This window comes from Echeneis naucrates, chromosome 14, assembly GCF_900963305.1.
Source record: "Echeneis naucrates chromosome 14, fEcheNa1.1, whole genome shotgun sequence".
NCBI lineage: Eukaryota > Metazoa > Chordata > Actinopteri > Carangiformes > Echeneidae > Echeneis > Echeneis naucrates.
This window is the reverse complement of record NC_042524.1, coordinates 12184276-12198578: the sequence shown is the minus strand read 5'-3', so window position 1 is coordinate 12198578 and position 14303 is coordinate 12184276. Positions and strand designations below refer to the sequence as shown.

The following is a 14303-nucleotide window of genomic DNA, read 5'->3' as shown; positions in this document are numbered from 1 at the left end:
AGTCCCATGTTGGAAATAGAAAGGCGCTTCCCCCTCAAGGCAAATAAATACAGGAACTCTTGTTTTAATGCTGTAGCAAGTGATGCTAACAAATAATGCATGGGCATGTGAGATGGATTATTATTAAATGAGTACTATAGCTTACACCTGCTTGGATTTGTATTTAAGTGTATAATCACTGTGCTCATGTTACCTACATTGGCTGTATATTTTAACAATGTGACCAGTAGCTCTTTTCAAAAGGAGCTCTTGTACAGATTAAAGTCTACATCTTTATGGCACTAGACTAGATACCGGTGTTAAACAGCGTCTCTGCTTAGAGCTGCTATGACCGTGTTTTGCATCAGCGCCCCCAAAGTTCTACATTATTCTTTATACTTAAAAATGTAATGTAATATGTTTTCAATGTCAAAATTTCTTTCAGTGAATGGAACACAATTTGTTTCATTGAATTGCAAAATGGATAATTTTAATTTCTCTCCAAATGAAAGAATACCACGTTAGTCAGATCAGATTTCTTCACCTGCAGACAGGCTAATTTGTCTCGGCAAAACTAATCATGGGAAATTGTATTTCAAGTTACATTGTTACTGTTACTGATATTACACATCAACATTTGTTTGGATAAAGTGATATCTGACCACGTTCTTTAACAGTAAAGGTGATCGTGTTACTCAGGCCTGGATACATCTCCTGTCCACCAACCTTTGGCTTTCATGCTTTTGAGCTATAGTATCAAATTCCCCAATATGCATCACGTAGGTGTAATGTTGATCTGACAGTAAAGGATGCCAAGGGCCAGATGTCTTCATAAATGTATCATATTCTACTTAAATGATCTGTGTTGAAGACACGCACCACTTATGTACAGAGGTATAAAAGATTATTGATCCTCGGATGATTCTACGAATGATGCTTAACAAGCTTCAAGCAGGTGATGCTTCTGAAATAACCGACATCACTGTGACTGTAAATGTGTTTGGTGATTGAATTTAGGATGTTCCAGCTAACTGTGTATATTATTCACAATGTAAGTAGTTCGGGTTATACTTTTAATGTTTTACTTAACTTTATTTTTAAATGTGTTGCCTTTATTGCTTTAAACTACACACTACCCAAACAGCAATATTTTCACTTGAGTGCTCAAATGAACAATGTCCCAATTCATGAAAAAATCCTGTACTCTGGGAGTACATTGTGTTGTTCTATTAGTGTTAAATTTAATGAGCAGGGGACATAAAGTTGTGGGTGTGTGACCTACCTTGACAGGAGAGATATGTGTGTGTGGGGTGTAGCCATGTATGGCCTCCATGGCGGCGAGGTTCTTGTCACTCATATGAAGCATCTCGGCACTTTTCCCTGGAGCCAGATGTGCTGGACTGTGCTCCAAGGGGGGCGTCTCCTCATCCTGGTACCTGTACTTCTACAGACACACACACAGATACAGACGAGTCTCTTAGTCCAAGCAGGTCTCACGCAAACCAAGCTGATGTGATTGTATTTTACTGAAAACAAATAACAGTCATCGTGTCAAAGGTTGATTATGTTTAAATCACAAACAGACTCTGTCAGCCTCATCACTGTACCCTCTCGCTGATGTCTCATCTCCTTTAAACATAATACCACAACAACAAATTCACAAAGCACACAGAGCCATGGATCCATCACAGATGGTTCCTCAGCCAAATCTGGACGATCTATTCATAGCTGGTATGTCACATGGGTGACACCTACAAGTGCAAAATGAGGGCATGACAGAAGCATGGGCTCAAAATGTTGCCATTGTGCATTGAGCAAAGTGATCGTCCTCCACAACCACATGGAGTAACTTGAGCCATGACTCATAGCTGCTCTACAGGAGCAGATCATGCAGCTTCTTCCTAGTAATCTTACTCCCCTACCGATATCCCACACCTGGGCATCGTGCCAGCAGCCCACTGTGTCAGCCACACATGGTAGGCTTCATTCTAGGCGTGATGACACAAACTCTGTACACAGCATTTTCCATCACAAACACATCAGAAGGTGGGCAGCATCACAGTGGAGACGTGCCACTCTGTCCTGTGGGTTAGTGCTCGAGTTCTTTGCTACAAATCTGTACTCCGCTGAAGCTCCTCAAGCTCACAGTTTGCCCTGCTGCACTGCAGATGTGAAACAGTCCATTCTGAAAATGGAGAAATTCAGTGGGATCATCTGAATTTTGGCGGATGGCCGGATGCCACTCTTGCTCTGCCAGTCTTGCCTCTCTTTATGCTTTTTGGAGGCAGACGGAGAGGGGGGTGCATCGCCGAGCCCAGTCTCAGACAGGCTGCCTAGCAACCAGAGCAGAGCAGAGATTGCAGTGCCACAGTTGGGGCTGCCAGCATCGGTCCTGGATCACATTACACTGAGACAGCAAGAAAGAGAAGGGGTGAAATAGAGAAGAAGACAGAGGAGAAAGTCAGGGGGGTGACTAAAAATGAAAAAGTGAGAGCATCAAAAAAAGGAAGCAGAGAACAGAAGCACTGAGGAAACTAGAGTGAGAGTGAATAATTCTTGGTAGTGAACTGGTTCATTCTTCTTCTTGGCCATTTCTACATCAATAAACTCTCCAAAGTAAAACTTTTATTAAATAACAGGATGCATTAGCTCAAAATGAGTAAATATCATGAATCACTGCTCAAAGTGGCCTGAGCTTTTTGGTTTTACCCCATCGCTCCACAACCAACATTCATACGGCTGTGCTGCCTTCTGTCCCAGTGGAGGGACATGTGGTAGTGTGTCTTTAGCAACATTTCCTCTCACCAGTACGTCATATGATTGTTGTCAGTAGTCAAAACCCCGACGTTCAAACGTACTGACATCTTTAAAGAGTGATATATTCTGTGTTGTGTAAAAAGCTGCTTTTTGAACTGTTTGATATGATGAGCTGAATCCTAACAAATGCAAATACTGGATTAATGTGATGTAGAAGAACTTTTTACACTGAGAGTTTAATTCTGGTCAGATATTACAGGGACACTGAGCAACACAGCGTTCATTTCCCAGCAGTCATTACTGCCTTCAGCTGGGTTGTGTCCGAGATCATGCTTTCATTCACTTCTCACTATCTAAATAGGGGTATGTAGAGGCTTAAACTGTGAGCTCAGCAGTAAAACAAAAAACACTTTCAGACACTACTAGTTTTTCTACTAGTTCTTAGTATAATTCATGCCTGCTTTGTTAGGGAGCATCAGTTGTTGCGTGACGACACGCTCTATGATACCATGAGTTCATTATATTAGGTATCTTAGTTCTTGCTATACATTCAGCCAACAGTGCAAAATTGTTGCTATATAAAGCCTATTATATAATAAGCTATGTAAAGAGCATGGGGGAATTTTAGACACATCTGTGGTGTTCCAGTTGTCTCTGATTCTGTGGCAATGATGAGGAGGAGGAGAAGCTCTGAGCTGTACGACTCAAAGCAGTGGATGTCTGATGGTCCCATTCATGGTATGCCTGTCAGAAACTCCTGCCCCACACTGTTTGATTTTGTATTTTTTTTTTCCTTTCCCATGTCTACTCACTCTAATGGCTGGCTTTTCCCTCTGCCACTGAGCATGAACCTGTAACAGTTCTTTTTCTGGTGATGTATTTTTCCTGTCAATACATTTTTACAGAGCTTCATACTAGTCTAAGGAGGAGACCGATAATATCCAATAATAATTATTATTTCTTACCAAAATGTTCCATTGTCTTAATACATTTTACACACTTATTCACGCTTCCTGTTACCATGGTCACAAATATATTAACATATGTCTGGGTAAATACATGCAAAACTGACATAATATCATATCATCTGTTTGATAAACATCATTGGACATTAGTCCAATTGGACATTTGTTTTCTAGGGATCCTTTTCTCACCAGCAGGAGGCTTGTACAAGCCTAGAGCTATTCAAATCTGCTTGTAACTGTACAAACAGCCTCCTAAATGATCTCTGCAGCAAAATACCTCAGGGTTTCATGGGAATGTCAGGCATTCATGGTGGAGGGCAACTGGTACATCTTTAAGGCCCTACTCTGTTGTAAATGTCAGTGGAGGGGTTTCTTCACAGTCATGTTGTTATTCAGTACTGTAGGAAGAACTAGACACGGTGTGGCTCAATAAGCTTTTCCTTTCATGGTTAAATGAGGTAACTTAATGTAGAGCAAATGTCAAATGCTACACACCGTCATCTCAGTTTGTATTTCAAGGACCAACCTTAAGCTTTTAAATTAAGGTGCATTAAGCAAAGGAATGAAAGCTAACCTCACCGCTCAGGCATATCATTTCAGAGATATTTTGCCTGCAAATGCACTTGACGTGCTCCGTGTTACATGAACCATGAGAAGCTCTTCAGGTGCAAATTAAAGGTGGCAAATCCCCACTTCATCTTCAGAGAATTTAAGCTTTTTCAGGTTCATTTATTTGCATTTCCTGTAATGATAACGAGTTTTTTTTCTGTATTTGGATTAATTTTAAGATTTCCTGCTCATTTGAACTCAGGGGGATTTTCGTCTGGTCGCTAAGTCTGTGTGACGTGTCACAGTGTGGTAAAAATGAACTACATGCTGGAATTTAGTTTAATATAGCACAGTACATTTCAGTTCTAAGTATATCTGGAAGTAAATGTGTATCATAAAATCTTTAAATGATGTGTTTCAATTTAACTCTGCCAAAGACTATCCATATTTTTTCTATCTACAGGAAACTATAAATGGAGGTACATTGTGTGAAACGATTCTTTGATTCTACATCTTGCTTTTAGTTTAATATATTAGTCGTTTGCATATCTCACTGCAGATTTTAAATGTACAGTTACTCTTCTGTCACCCGGCTTTGAGCTTTGGTTCAACTACCATAGAAATGAATGCAAGAACACCTGCAGGGTGGTGGCAGACCAACCATTCCCACTTACAGTATCAACCTGCAAACTGGCAACTCAAAGGCAGAAGCCATTTAGTATTGTAGTGTATTTTTGAGGTCATGAGGTTTGAGTTGGGATAGGAGCTGGTCTCTGCTCGGCGTGAAGCTCTATCTAAACATCCATACCTTTGCTCTTTTAAGGAAAGTAACGTATAGCCTGCCTTATTCAGTCCACCCTAATCGGGCAGTTGATATAAATATTGTATAGCTTTTGCCCGGTAAGGAAGAGAAGTTAGCAGCCAATGCCTGTGTTTCACATTCTTAGAGCAATAGCAGCTGAGCTGATGCTCTATATGGGAAATAGGGTCAGCTGACAGCTTAACATACAAAGATGCCTCAACACACGGACCCTCTTTGAATTCCTCCCTGGACACCTCGCTATATGGTTCCTCTTTTTCTAAGCTGGAGTCTTTGTTTGAGACAAGGGAATTCCAGAAAGTGACTGTACTGCAGATTTGTATTTTCTTGTGATGGGCTGTGATGTGATTTTAGCAACATATCACCGGCATCCTGAAACTCTTCTCCCACACCTCAAAATATACATTAGTATCTTTAAAACATCACTGCCAAAAAGGAAAATGACACATCCGTCGCACAGCAGATAGTCATTGTTGCTTCATTATGAGAGAGAAATGTTTGTCTCTCATGGTCATATGAACTTCTCTATTGCAATCCATCAAAATACAGTCATTGTTGCCATCTCAGTTGATTTTCACTGTTGTGTGCCAAACCCCAAACACAGCTCATTTGCATCATCACAATTGCTGCTGCCAGCCAACACCTACTGTACCATTGCAACTGTTTTTTTTTTTTTTTTTCCTCTCATGTATATAAGCCTCAGAAAACAGGAAATTAACTTATCTCCTGCCAGTGATAGCTTAGGCCTTTTCACAACAAAACTGACACAAGTGTTTGTGTCCCGGTGCTGTGAATACTACAACTACAACAGACTTTACATTTACCATGGGGCGTAATGCTTCAAGCTGCACCAAGGAAGCCTTTAAAGGCAAGAATCCATCCAGTCTAGATCAAAAAGTGGAGAAGCGTCTTATCCCCCTGTGGAGGTGTTCCAAATTCACCCTCTTCACCTAAATTTTAGACTGCTTTTAGTTTTCTCACTTGAATCTGTTTGTAATGCTGGAATGGCTGTTGAAATATAAAGCTTATACCAGGAAATATATTTATACATCAGTGAATTTTGATTTATTTATTAATTGAGCTGCATTTTTACCTCTGTTTGTGATAAGAAGGTGCAGAATAGTCTTGTGTATGTGGGCTGAAGGTATTTCATACTGAGTAGCACCTAGACTCGGCTGCTTCAGTAGGTACATTGTCCCACAGGGAGATATTCTAGGTACTCAAGCAGCACTATTTAGACCATCCAACCAAACCTTTGACCAAACGTAAAAAAATTTCTTCTCATGCATTTTTCGAGGCTCATTACTGGCGAAGACTTTCTGTAAAATGTAAAAATATAATCCCTAAAGTGCTGTTGGGCTTTCTTCACCACCAGAAGGCTTATGTTACTAGAAGAAACAGGAAAAGTCATAAAAAATAAATAAAGAAAACGTCTTTTTTTTTTCCTCTTACTCCTGAGATATGTGCTCACTACTGTTTCAGAAACTCAGTTGTTAATTCGTCCTTTACATTTCAGCCTGTTGTACTAATTTATGTTCATCTAACCCAAATTAATAAGATTCTGAGTATAAATTTCAAGGAATGAATCATCATTGATAAGACCCACATAAATGTAAAATCCTGAAATTTAATCATCAGATTCAAGCCACAGATACAGTAAATTGTGCCACAGTGTGTGCTTGGCTGTCGTCCTTCTGGTGAGGGTTGTGTGTGGGGTGGGGGTGGCTGCCATCTTGTCGATCTTTTTTCACAGAAACTTTATGCTTATTCCCGTAAGAAACAGTATTTATATCACGTGTAAAGAAAACATGCATATTATGAAGTTCTAATATTATATATGTTTAACTAGATTAAAGCATCTTAACCTGAACATGCAAAATTATTTATTTGGACTTAGAATTAGCAAAACTGACCAAAGACGTAACTGTTGTATTAAAAAAATCTATGAATAATTTTTTGTTTATAGCTCAGGTGCAGCCTAGTCTGCTAACACAGAGTTGAGTTGTCGTGATTATTTCTTGCCCTCCCCCTCTGTCCACGCGAGCATGCACAGACCATTTTTATGCTGAGTACATACATTTTTATGAATGTTGCACTTGTAATGGGGGATCGCAGCATTAACCATCCCCCAGCCTAGTGTTTGGTCCTCAAGCAGGCAAGTGGACGCCATTTAAACACAGCACCGAACTGCTAATGGTATCACTAGAAACAAACATGCAATAATAGCACCAGTGGGTATTTCCTTTTATCCTATGATCATCAACATTGCTAGAAAAAATAGGTCTAACACAGCTCTTTGATGCAGTATTGTCCTCAGAGCTGTTAGCAAACATATTAAAAGACAAAAGTGTTTTTTTTTTAATTGGGTATCAATGTAGAGGTGCATTTATCTCTTATCTTACAAAATACAGATGCAGGCCATTCATTATCCAAATTTAAGATAAAAACACAACCACAACTGGCAAAAAAAGATTTGAGATTTCATGAACAAGTTTAAGAAATGTTTTCTGTTGGCTGTGATATTAGGGGTTATTTTATGCTTTTGGGGAGAAATGTGGTCTTTGAGGTTGTCTATGAGGTTTGTTTTCTATGAAAGCTCATGACCTTAAGGGGAAGTTGTTTTGATCCCGTCTGTGCAATACACTGAGACTGAATTTCATTTTAAAGGTCGATAATGCATATCTGTACCAGATGGTTACTGAAATTGTGTTTTTTACACATATAGTCTATTTTTGTCCGCCCAGCGTCTGACAAATTAAAATGATCTGTGATGTTCGCTGCCAGTTCTTATCACTGGCTATAAAACAGGCCTCTGTTGCCTATTTAAGAGGTCATCAACCATTTCTGCAGGTCTAATGTCTCTCACCTCCTAGTGTTCAGTTGCGAACCGCGTAACATTGCATCGTATCTTACGAGTTTGGTTTCCTTGTGTGTATTTTCTTGTGTGGCTTTTGTAGATGCAATGGGTCTATTTCTGTAAAGTGGTAGTTTTTTACACTGGGAGTGTGCTACTTACTGCAGCCTACATGTTCATTGCTCATACAACACCAGCTGCACTATTTGATAACAGATAAGATGAGAGGAGCAAGTTAGCAAGGTAGGAATGAAGCGGCAGCAAATGGCTCAATTGTTGTCCTGTACAGAGCATTAGTAAATATCTGCCACTGCACATTATTGCTGCAGCATTTCTTTGAGCAGGTAAAATAGGCCAGATCCATAGGAAGGGACATATGTTAGCAAAGCTGTAAAAACAGTAAGGATGTTTTATATCAAGTGGTGCGACCAGTATTTTGACATTACCAAAGAAAGCCACATTCTGATATTTTATAAATCATTACTCTCTGTCATTTGATCAGCAAACAGGTAATGAGTGACAGCAGGTTGTTTCCAGTAAAGATGTCTTAGAATCGATTCTCAGGGTGAGGTAATCATTGATCCTGATATTGAGATGAGGGCACACTGACTCCTAAGAAGTAAATCATTTATTACCTTAATACCCCTTCTACCATTTGTGTTCAATCCTTTGGTTAGTTTATATTGATCGGCCATGAATGCACGCACTGTCACAAAATATGAAAGTTCAAACTCCAGCGACAGTCTTTCCTGATTAAATGTGAGACCATCAATGAGCAGTCAGCATAAAAAAACACATTCAAGCACTGTTGAAAGTTTCCAGTGAAGGCTCCTAATTAAGGCCCTGAAATTAAGATGACAAATAGCCTCTGTGTTGGGCTTTATTTAAGCTAACAAATGACCTTGGAAATGAGCAGTCATGTGGCAGCTATTGTAACACAGATGATTAGAAAACATATGGTGGTCCTGGAGAATACAGGATATAAACCCAAGACCAAAGGATGGAAATATAGGACCAAGAGAGTTAAAAAACAAAAAACAAAACATATTCCTGCAATATACTGTGCATCCTCAAAAGATCTGGCCAAAAGAAAAAAAAAAAAAACACCATGCGACTGCTGCAACAGACTGAACACAAGCTGTTTATGGGCTTCTCAACCTGCAGGACATATGTGAACAGACAGACTATTTGGGAATTACAGAACAACGCAGAGGTTAATCTTGAGTCTCAGGGATGATAAACATGTTTCAGTAGGCTGCACGCACTGGACAGAGTTAACCGTGGCACAATAGAGGCACACGCTGAAGAAGTAAGGCATCTACTTGCAATGTGTGCTTGAAATGAGCTGAGCCCCAGTGTTACGAGATAGATGTGTTTTTAAACGCATTACACACAGAAAAACAAGCAAAATTCATTTTAATTTAGTTTTTAATCCCATTTTGAAATCTGCTCCTATTGCAGAGTAAATGTGTACTGTGGAGCTACATTTCTCTGGTTGGTCATGGTGTCTGTAGAGGCAAGTCTGTGGGAGGAGAGTTTTAATATGTTTTCCACAAGGAAGGCACAGTGTCTCAGATGGAGATGGAGAGATAGGAGGCAGGAGGGAACCCGGCGAAGGGACACTTGGGATCATCTGTGATACTTGTAACATTCAAAAACGAGCACAGAGCACAGCAGGGCCACCAATTCAGAAACTCACAAAGGAAACACCCTCATTAATTTTACCAGCAGCATATTTCAAATATTGAAATTAATCCCATCAAGCAAAAGTCTAAAAGTAAAAGATTATTAACGAAATGTAACAAGACCCTCCTCCTAATTAGCATTGGATAATCAGTAACTAATTAAATGCACAAAGTGGAACAGACATCGACCAAAACGTCAGAGCTGAATCCACAAACAAATTATTTGCAGCTTTGTACACATGTACACATCATTTTTGGCAAGTGTCGGTACAAATCCTGGCTTGGGTGGACCAGCGTAGTCGGATTTGGCTTTGTAAGGGTAACAGACGAGGGCCATGTGGAGGGGAACTCTGAGCTGGCTGCCACACTGGAAACACCTGAAGCCTGGAGGGAGGGAGGGCAATGTGGGACGTGATGGACAATGAATGAATGGATGACCAGGCTCCCTCTTTGGATCACACATTTGCATCGTGACACACAATAGCCAAAACCATACTGCAAACACAGCTAAACACAATTGTTTTTTGTTTGTTTGTTTGTTTTTTCGCTGTTAATAAGGAGCAGAGACAAACTGCCTGGTTGTGATTCATCTTAGGAAACAGCAGGGCCACTGTTACCTGGTTTTCGAGCAGGAATTCAGGTGCTCTTGCAGTGCACTGTTTCTTCGGAGCGGGATTTAAATGGCCCTGAGCAATAAAATGCATTCCCCAAGGTCAAAAGCATGCCATGCCGTTTGCTTTGCTGTGGTGAAAAGCAAACAGTGAACCCACCAGCGTGTTGGATCATATGGTTAAAACCCCAACATGGCCTCCCTCACGGATGAGGAGGAAACATCTGATCCGTGTTTCGTTCATTCCATTTAAACGCTGAGAATAAAGGGTGACTCCACCAAAAACATCCAGGCCATCTACACATGAATCCCGCGGTGATGTGTAGGTATTATGGGCTGCTGTGAATAAGCCCGTACCTGGAGTGGAAGCCGTGGGTGAGTGTGATCCCTCTGGCGGCTGTTGCAATAGGGAAAGACGTTTCTGTTGTGGCAGCGGGCAACAAACACGATGAAGGCGCTGCGATCACAACATAAACGCGCTTTTCTTTCCACGGGCCTCCACTTCTTTTTCCTCCCCCCCCCCCCCCCCCCCACACACACCTTTGCACAGAATCACACCGTCCACCCTCAGCTTGTAGAGGAGCCCGAGGCTTACCTTGCAGCCGAACATGAGGGAGAGGGTCCGGTTGCTGCAGATGACCTTACACTGGCACATGACCGGCGAGAGACACTTTAAATTCCTGACAGGCAGAGACATCAGTCCACAGACAGACAGACAGACAGACAGCACACAGCAGCCAGAGCCCGTCAGTCCGCCGACACTCACTCTGAGCCACGGTACGATCAGACCAGATCCGAGGGAGCTGAGAGGGGAGGGGGTGGTTGGGGTGGTTGGGGTGGGTAAGGAGTTCGGTGGGGGGCGGTGATGCCGGCTAATAGGCGGGCTACCCGACGAAGCGCCGCTCCGGTACAGTAAACGGGGTTTTCTATAACTTCAGATCAGGCATGTTTGTCACGTCTCCGTCGCCGTTCATTGCCATGTTGTGTAAATGTTCAACACTGGCAGCACCGCTCATCATTTCATACCTCTCTGTCTCTCTCGCCTTCTCTTTCTCCCTCTCTGTCTTTGATTGACCGTAAAGTTTGCATTCAGTGCGCAGCTGGACTCACGAGGCAGAGCAAGTGAGAGGGTTAGGGTCATCACCGATTGCCTAAGACTGCATAGAAATATTATTATTTTTGTTATTTGTGTTTTGAATGAAAGGCAGCAGCGGAGCCAACAGGCTTCAGTGTCTTCACTGCGCCTCCTGTTGGCCCGACAGGGAAACACCGCAGGAGCTGTCCGCCGTGCTGAAAGCACCGACTCGGAGCGCAGCAGATGAAGGATCCAACATGTTCCTCATGCGTCTGCCTTCCTGCTTGAGCCAAAACAAAGTGTCATTTGTCAGCACCAGCACACGGGGGTTTGTCTCTGTTAACTTGCAGCATTTTAACAACAAGTCCAAATATCACGAGTGCCACATGTTTTTATTTCATTCATGCAGAACTCATTTACAACAACAAACTGGGATGACAGTAAGTGATCCGCAAGTGTCTCCATGCGAAGCGATCAAATTAAGTAAATAATGCGAAAATAAAGAGTTATTTGTGGGACCACTTATCATATTGGAAATAGTTGAAATTGAGAATGTACAGTGAGTAAAGTTTACATTTTCATTACATTGCAGCCGTTTGCTAAAATCATTTAAGTTCATTTTCTTTCCTCAATGTACACACAGCACCCCATATTGACAAAAAACAAAACACAAAATGAAAGACATTATACAAACTTATTAACAAAAACTGAAATTTCACACGGCCGTGAGTTTTCAGACGATTTGCTCAGTATTGAGTAGAAGCACCCTTTTGAGCTAACCCAGCCACGAGTCTTCTTGGGAATGATGCAACATGTTTTTCACACATGGATTTGGGGATCCCCTGCCATTCCTCCTTCTCCAGATCTGTCAGGTTGGATGGTGAATGTAGGTGGACAGCAATTTTCAGGTCTCTCCAGAGATGCTCAGTGGACGTTAAGTCAGGACTCTGGCTGGGTCATTCAGTAACAGTCACAGACTTGTTCCGAAGCCACTCCTTTGTTATTTTTGCTGTGTGCTTAGCCTTGTTGGAAGGTGAACCTTTGGCCCAGTCTGAAGTCCAGAGCACTCTGGAAAAGGTTTTCGTTCAGGATAGCTTGCTACTTTGCTGCTTTTATCTTTCCTTCAGTTGCAATCAGTGGTCCTGTCCCTGCAGCTGTAAACACCCCCACAGCATGATGCTGCAACCACCATGCTTCACTGTTGGGATTGTATTGACAGGTGATGACCAGTGCCTGGTTTTCTCTGTGAGGCCAAAAAGTTCAATCTTGGCCTCATCAGACCAGAGAATTTTATTTCTCATAGTCTGGGAATCCTTCATGTGTGCTGGCCCGCTGTAGGAAGAGTTCTGGCCATCCCAAACGTCTTCCATTTAAGGATTATGGAGGCCACTGTGCTCTTAGTGCAGCAGAAATTCTTTTGTAACCTTGGCCAGACCTAACCCTAACCCTGTGCCAATGAAGGTGTAGAACCATCTCAAGGAGGATCAGTTAAATATGAGTGTCACAAAAAAGGGCCTGAATACTTATGGCCATGTGATATTTCAGTTTTTGGTTCTTAAGAAATGTCTACATTTCTGTGTTTTTCTGTCAAAATGGGGTTCTGTGTGTACATTAAATACTTAAGAAAATACTTTCTGTACCCACTGTATGGTTAAAATGAATTAAAATGTGATTTAGTTTTCAGAAATTATAGAATTACAATTCAGAAAAGTCACCATATTGATATTAGATATAAGAAAATCAAAAATAAAAAAAATCAAGATGATTACTGATTTGTAAAATATATTTGGTTTAAGAGAATTCATAATTGAAAACAATAGTGTTGGTTACAGAACTGCACCTAGCTGCATAAAAGCTCCCTCCCATATTATATTATCTAATGTATGTAAAAACAGTTAGTTTATAAAGCAGTGATTTTAAAGGAAAGTACCCAAGGTAGCCAGCTCTGTCTCCAACAGTTTTTCTTTTCTTTCCATGTCATTATTATTATTCAGTATTATTGTGATTATTGTGTCTGAACAGACCTTTTTGTCTTTTCCAAGATTAACGTCTCATGTAGTTTTCGTTTGTTTCTTGTTTATTCTCCACTCCTGTGTGTGATTGTGCTGACATGGAGAGCCCACAGGGTGGAGTGAGAGAACCAGGTAGGTTAGATTTAAATATTGTGCATTCATCTCAGGACTGACTGCGGCGCAGGGCTCAACGCTCCCGGGTGACGTCAGCGTTAAATCGAACACATAGACCATTCCACACACACACACACACACACACACACACCAGTGTGCAGCTGATAGGAGCTCTCTCTTTTTTATTCCCCTTTTAAACCTTATCACTTTCTCAGTGAGCTGGGGATAACCTGGGAAATCTGCAATGTGCTAAAAACTTCAGCAATGAGAGAGGTCATGAATTCCAAAACAGTGAGAAGTAGACTTCTGCCACTTTCTTTGGAAAAGCTGTCTTTGCATTTACCTCAGTCTTTAAGCTGAGTGCTCGATCATATAATAGTTTAGATATTTTGTATGTGAGTCTGTGAGTGTATGCTTCAATGTGTGGGCAAAGCCTACACACTGTTTTCTTTGTACTCTCGATGTGTGACATGCTTAATCACCGTCGGTCTAACTTAATACTTTGACGCTCATCTCTGATCACATAACACTGAGCAGACTTTTCCAACCCACAATAGTTTCTATGGATATTACTTCTGGAAAAAGAAAGCTCTGTCTTTCATTGCAGCACTGAATGGAATTTAATATTGCACTTGAGTCTATACTGATCAAGGTTTCAATGGTGAGTAACAGACATGAATAGGCCACCTCTTCTGCTTTCCCTTAAAATAACTGAACAAGGAAAACCTTTTCGTTGCTCACTCCACCAAGCTGTGACGTGTAGGAATGGTAGGACGGAAGTTGTGCTACCTCATGCCTGGACGGACCCATAGTCATTTAAAGGCCCTTTATGTAGAACCAATCTGCATTAAAGAAAGCAGCACACTAGAAGAATCTATACAAA

The 14303-nt window shown here is 41.2% G+C and overlaps 1 protein-coding gene across 1 annotated transcript in view; it reads right to left on the bottom strand.

Annotated features, from left to right (window-relative positions):
• Positions 1 to 10916, bottom strand: part of dlg4a (discs, large homolog 4a (Drosophila)) — a 38460-nt gene extending 27544 nt beyond the window's left edge. The window contains exons 1-2 of the mRNA XM_029520266.1: positions 10815 to 10916; positions 1262 to 1420 (exon numbers count right to left, since the gene is read on the bottom strand). Of these exons, the coding sequence (XP_029376126.1) occupies positions 1262 to 1420; positions 10815 to 10916 (261 nt within the window). The remainder of the gene's footprint in view (positions 1 to 1261; positions 1421 to 10814) is intronic.
• Between the last annotated feature and the right edge of the window lie 3387 nt (positions 10917 to 14303).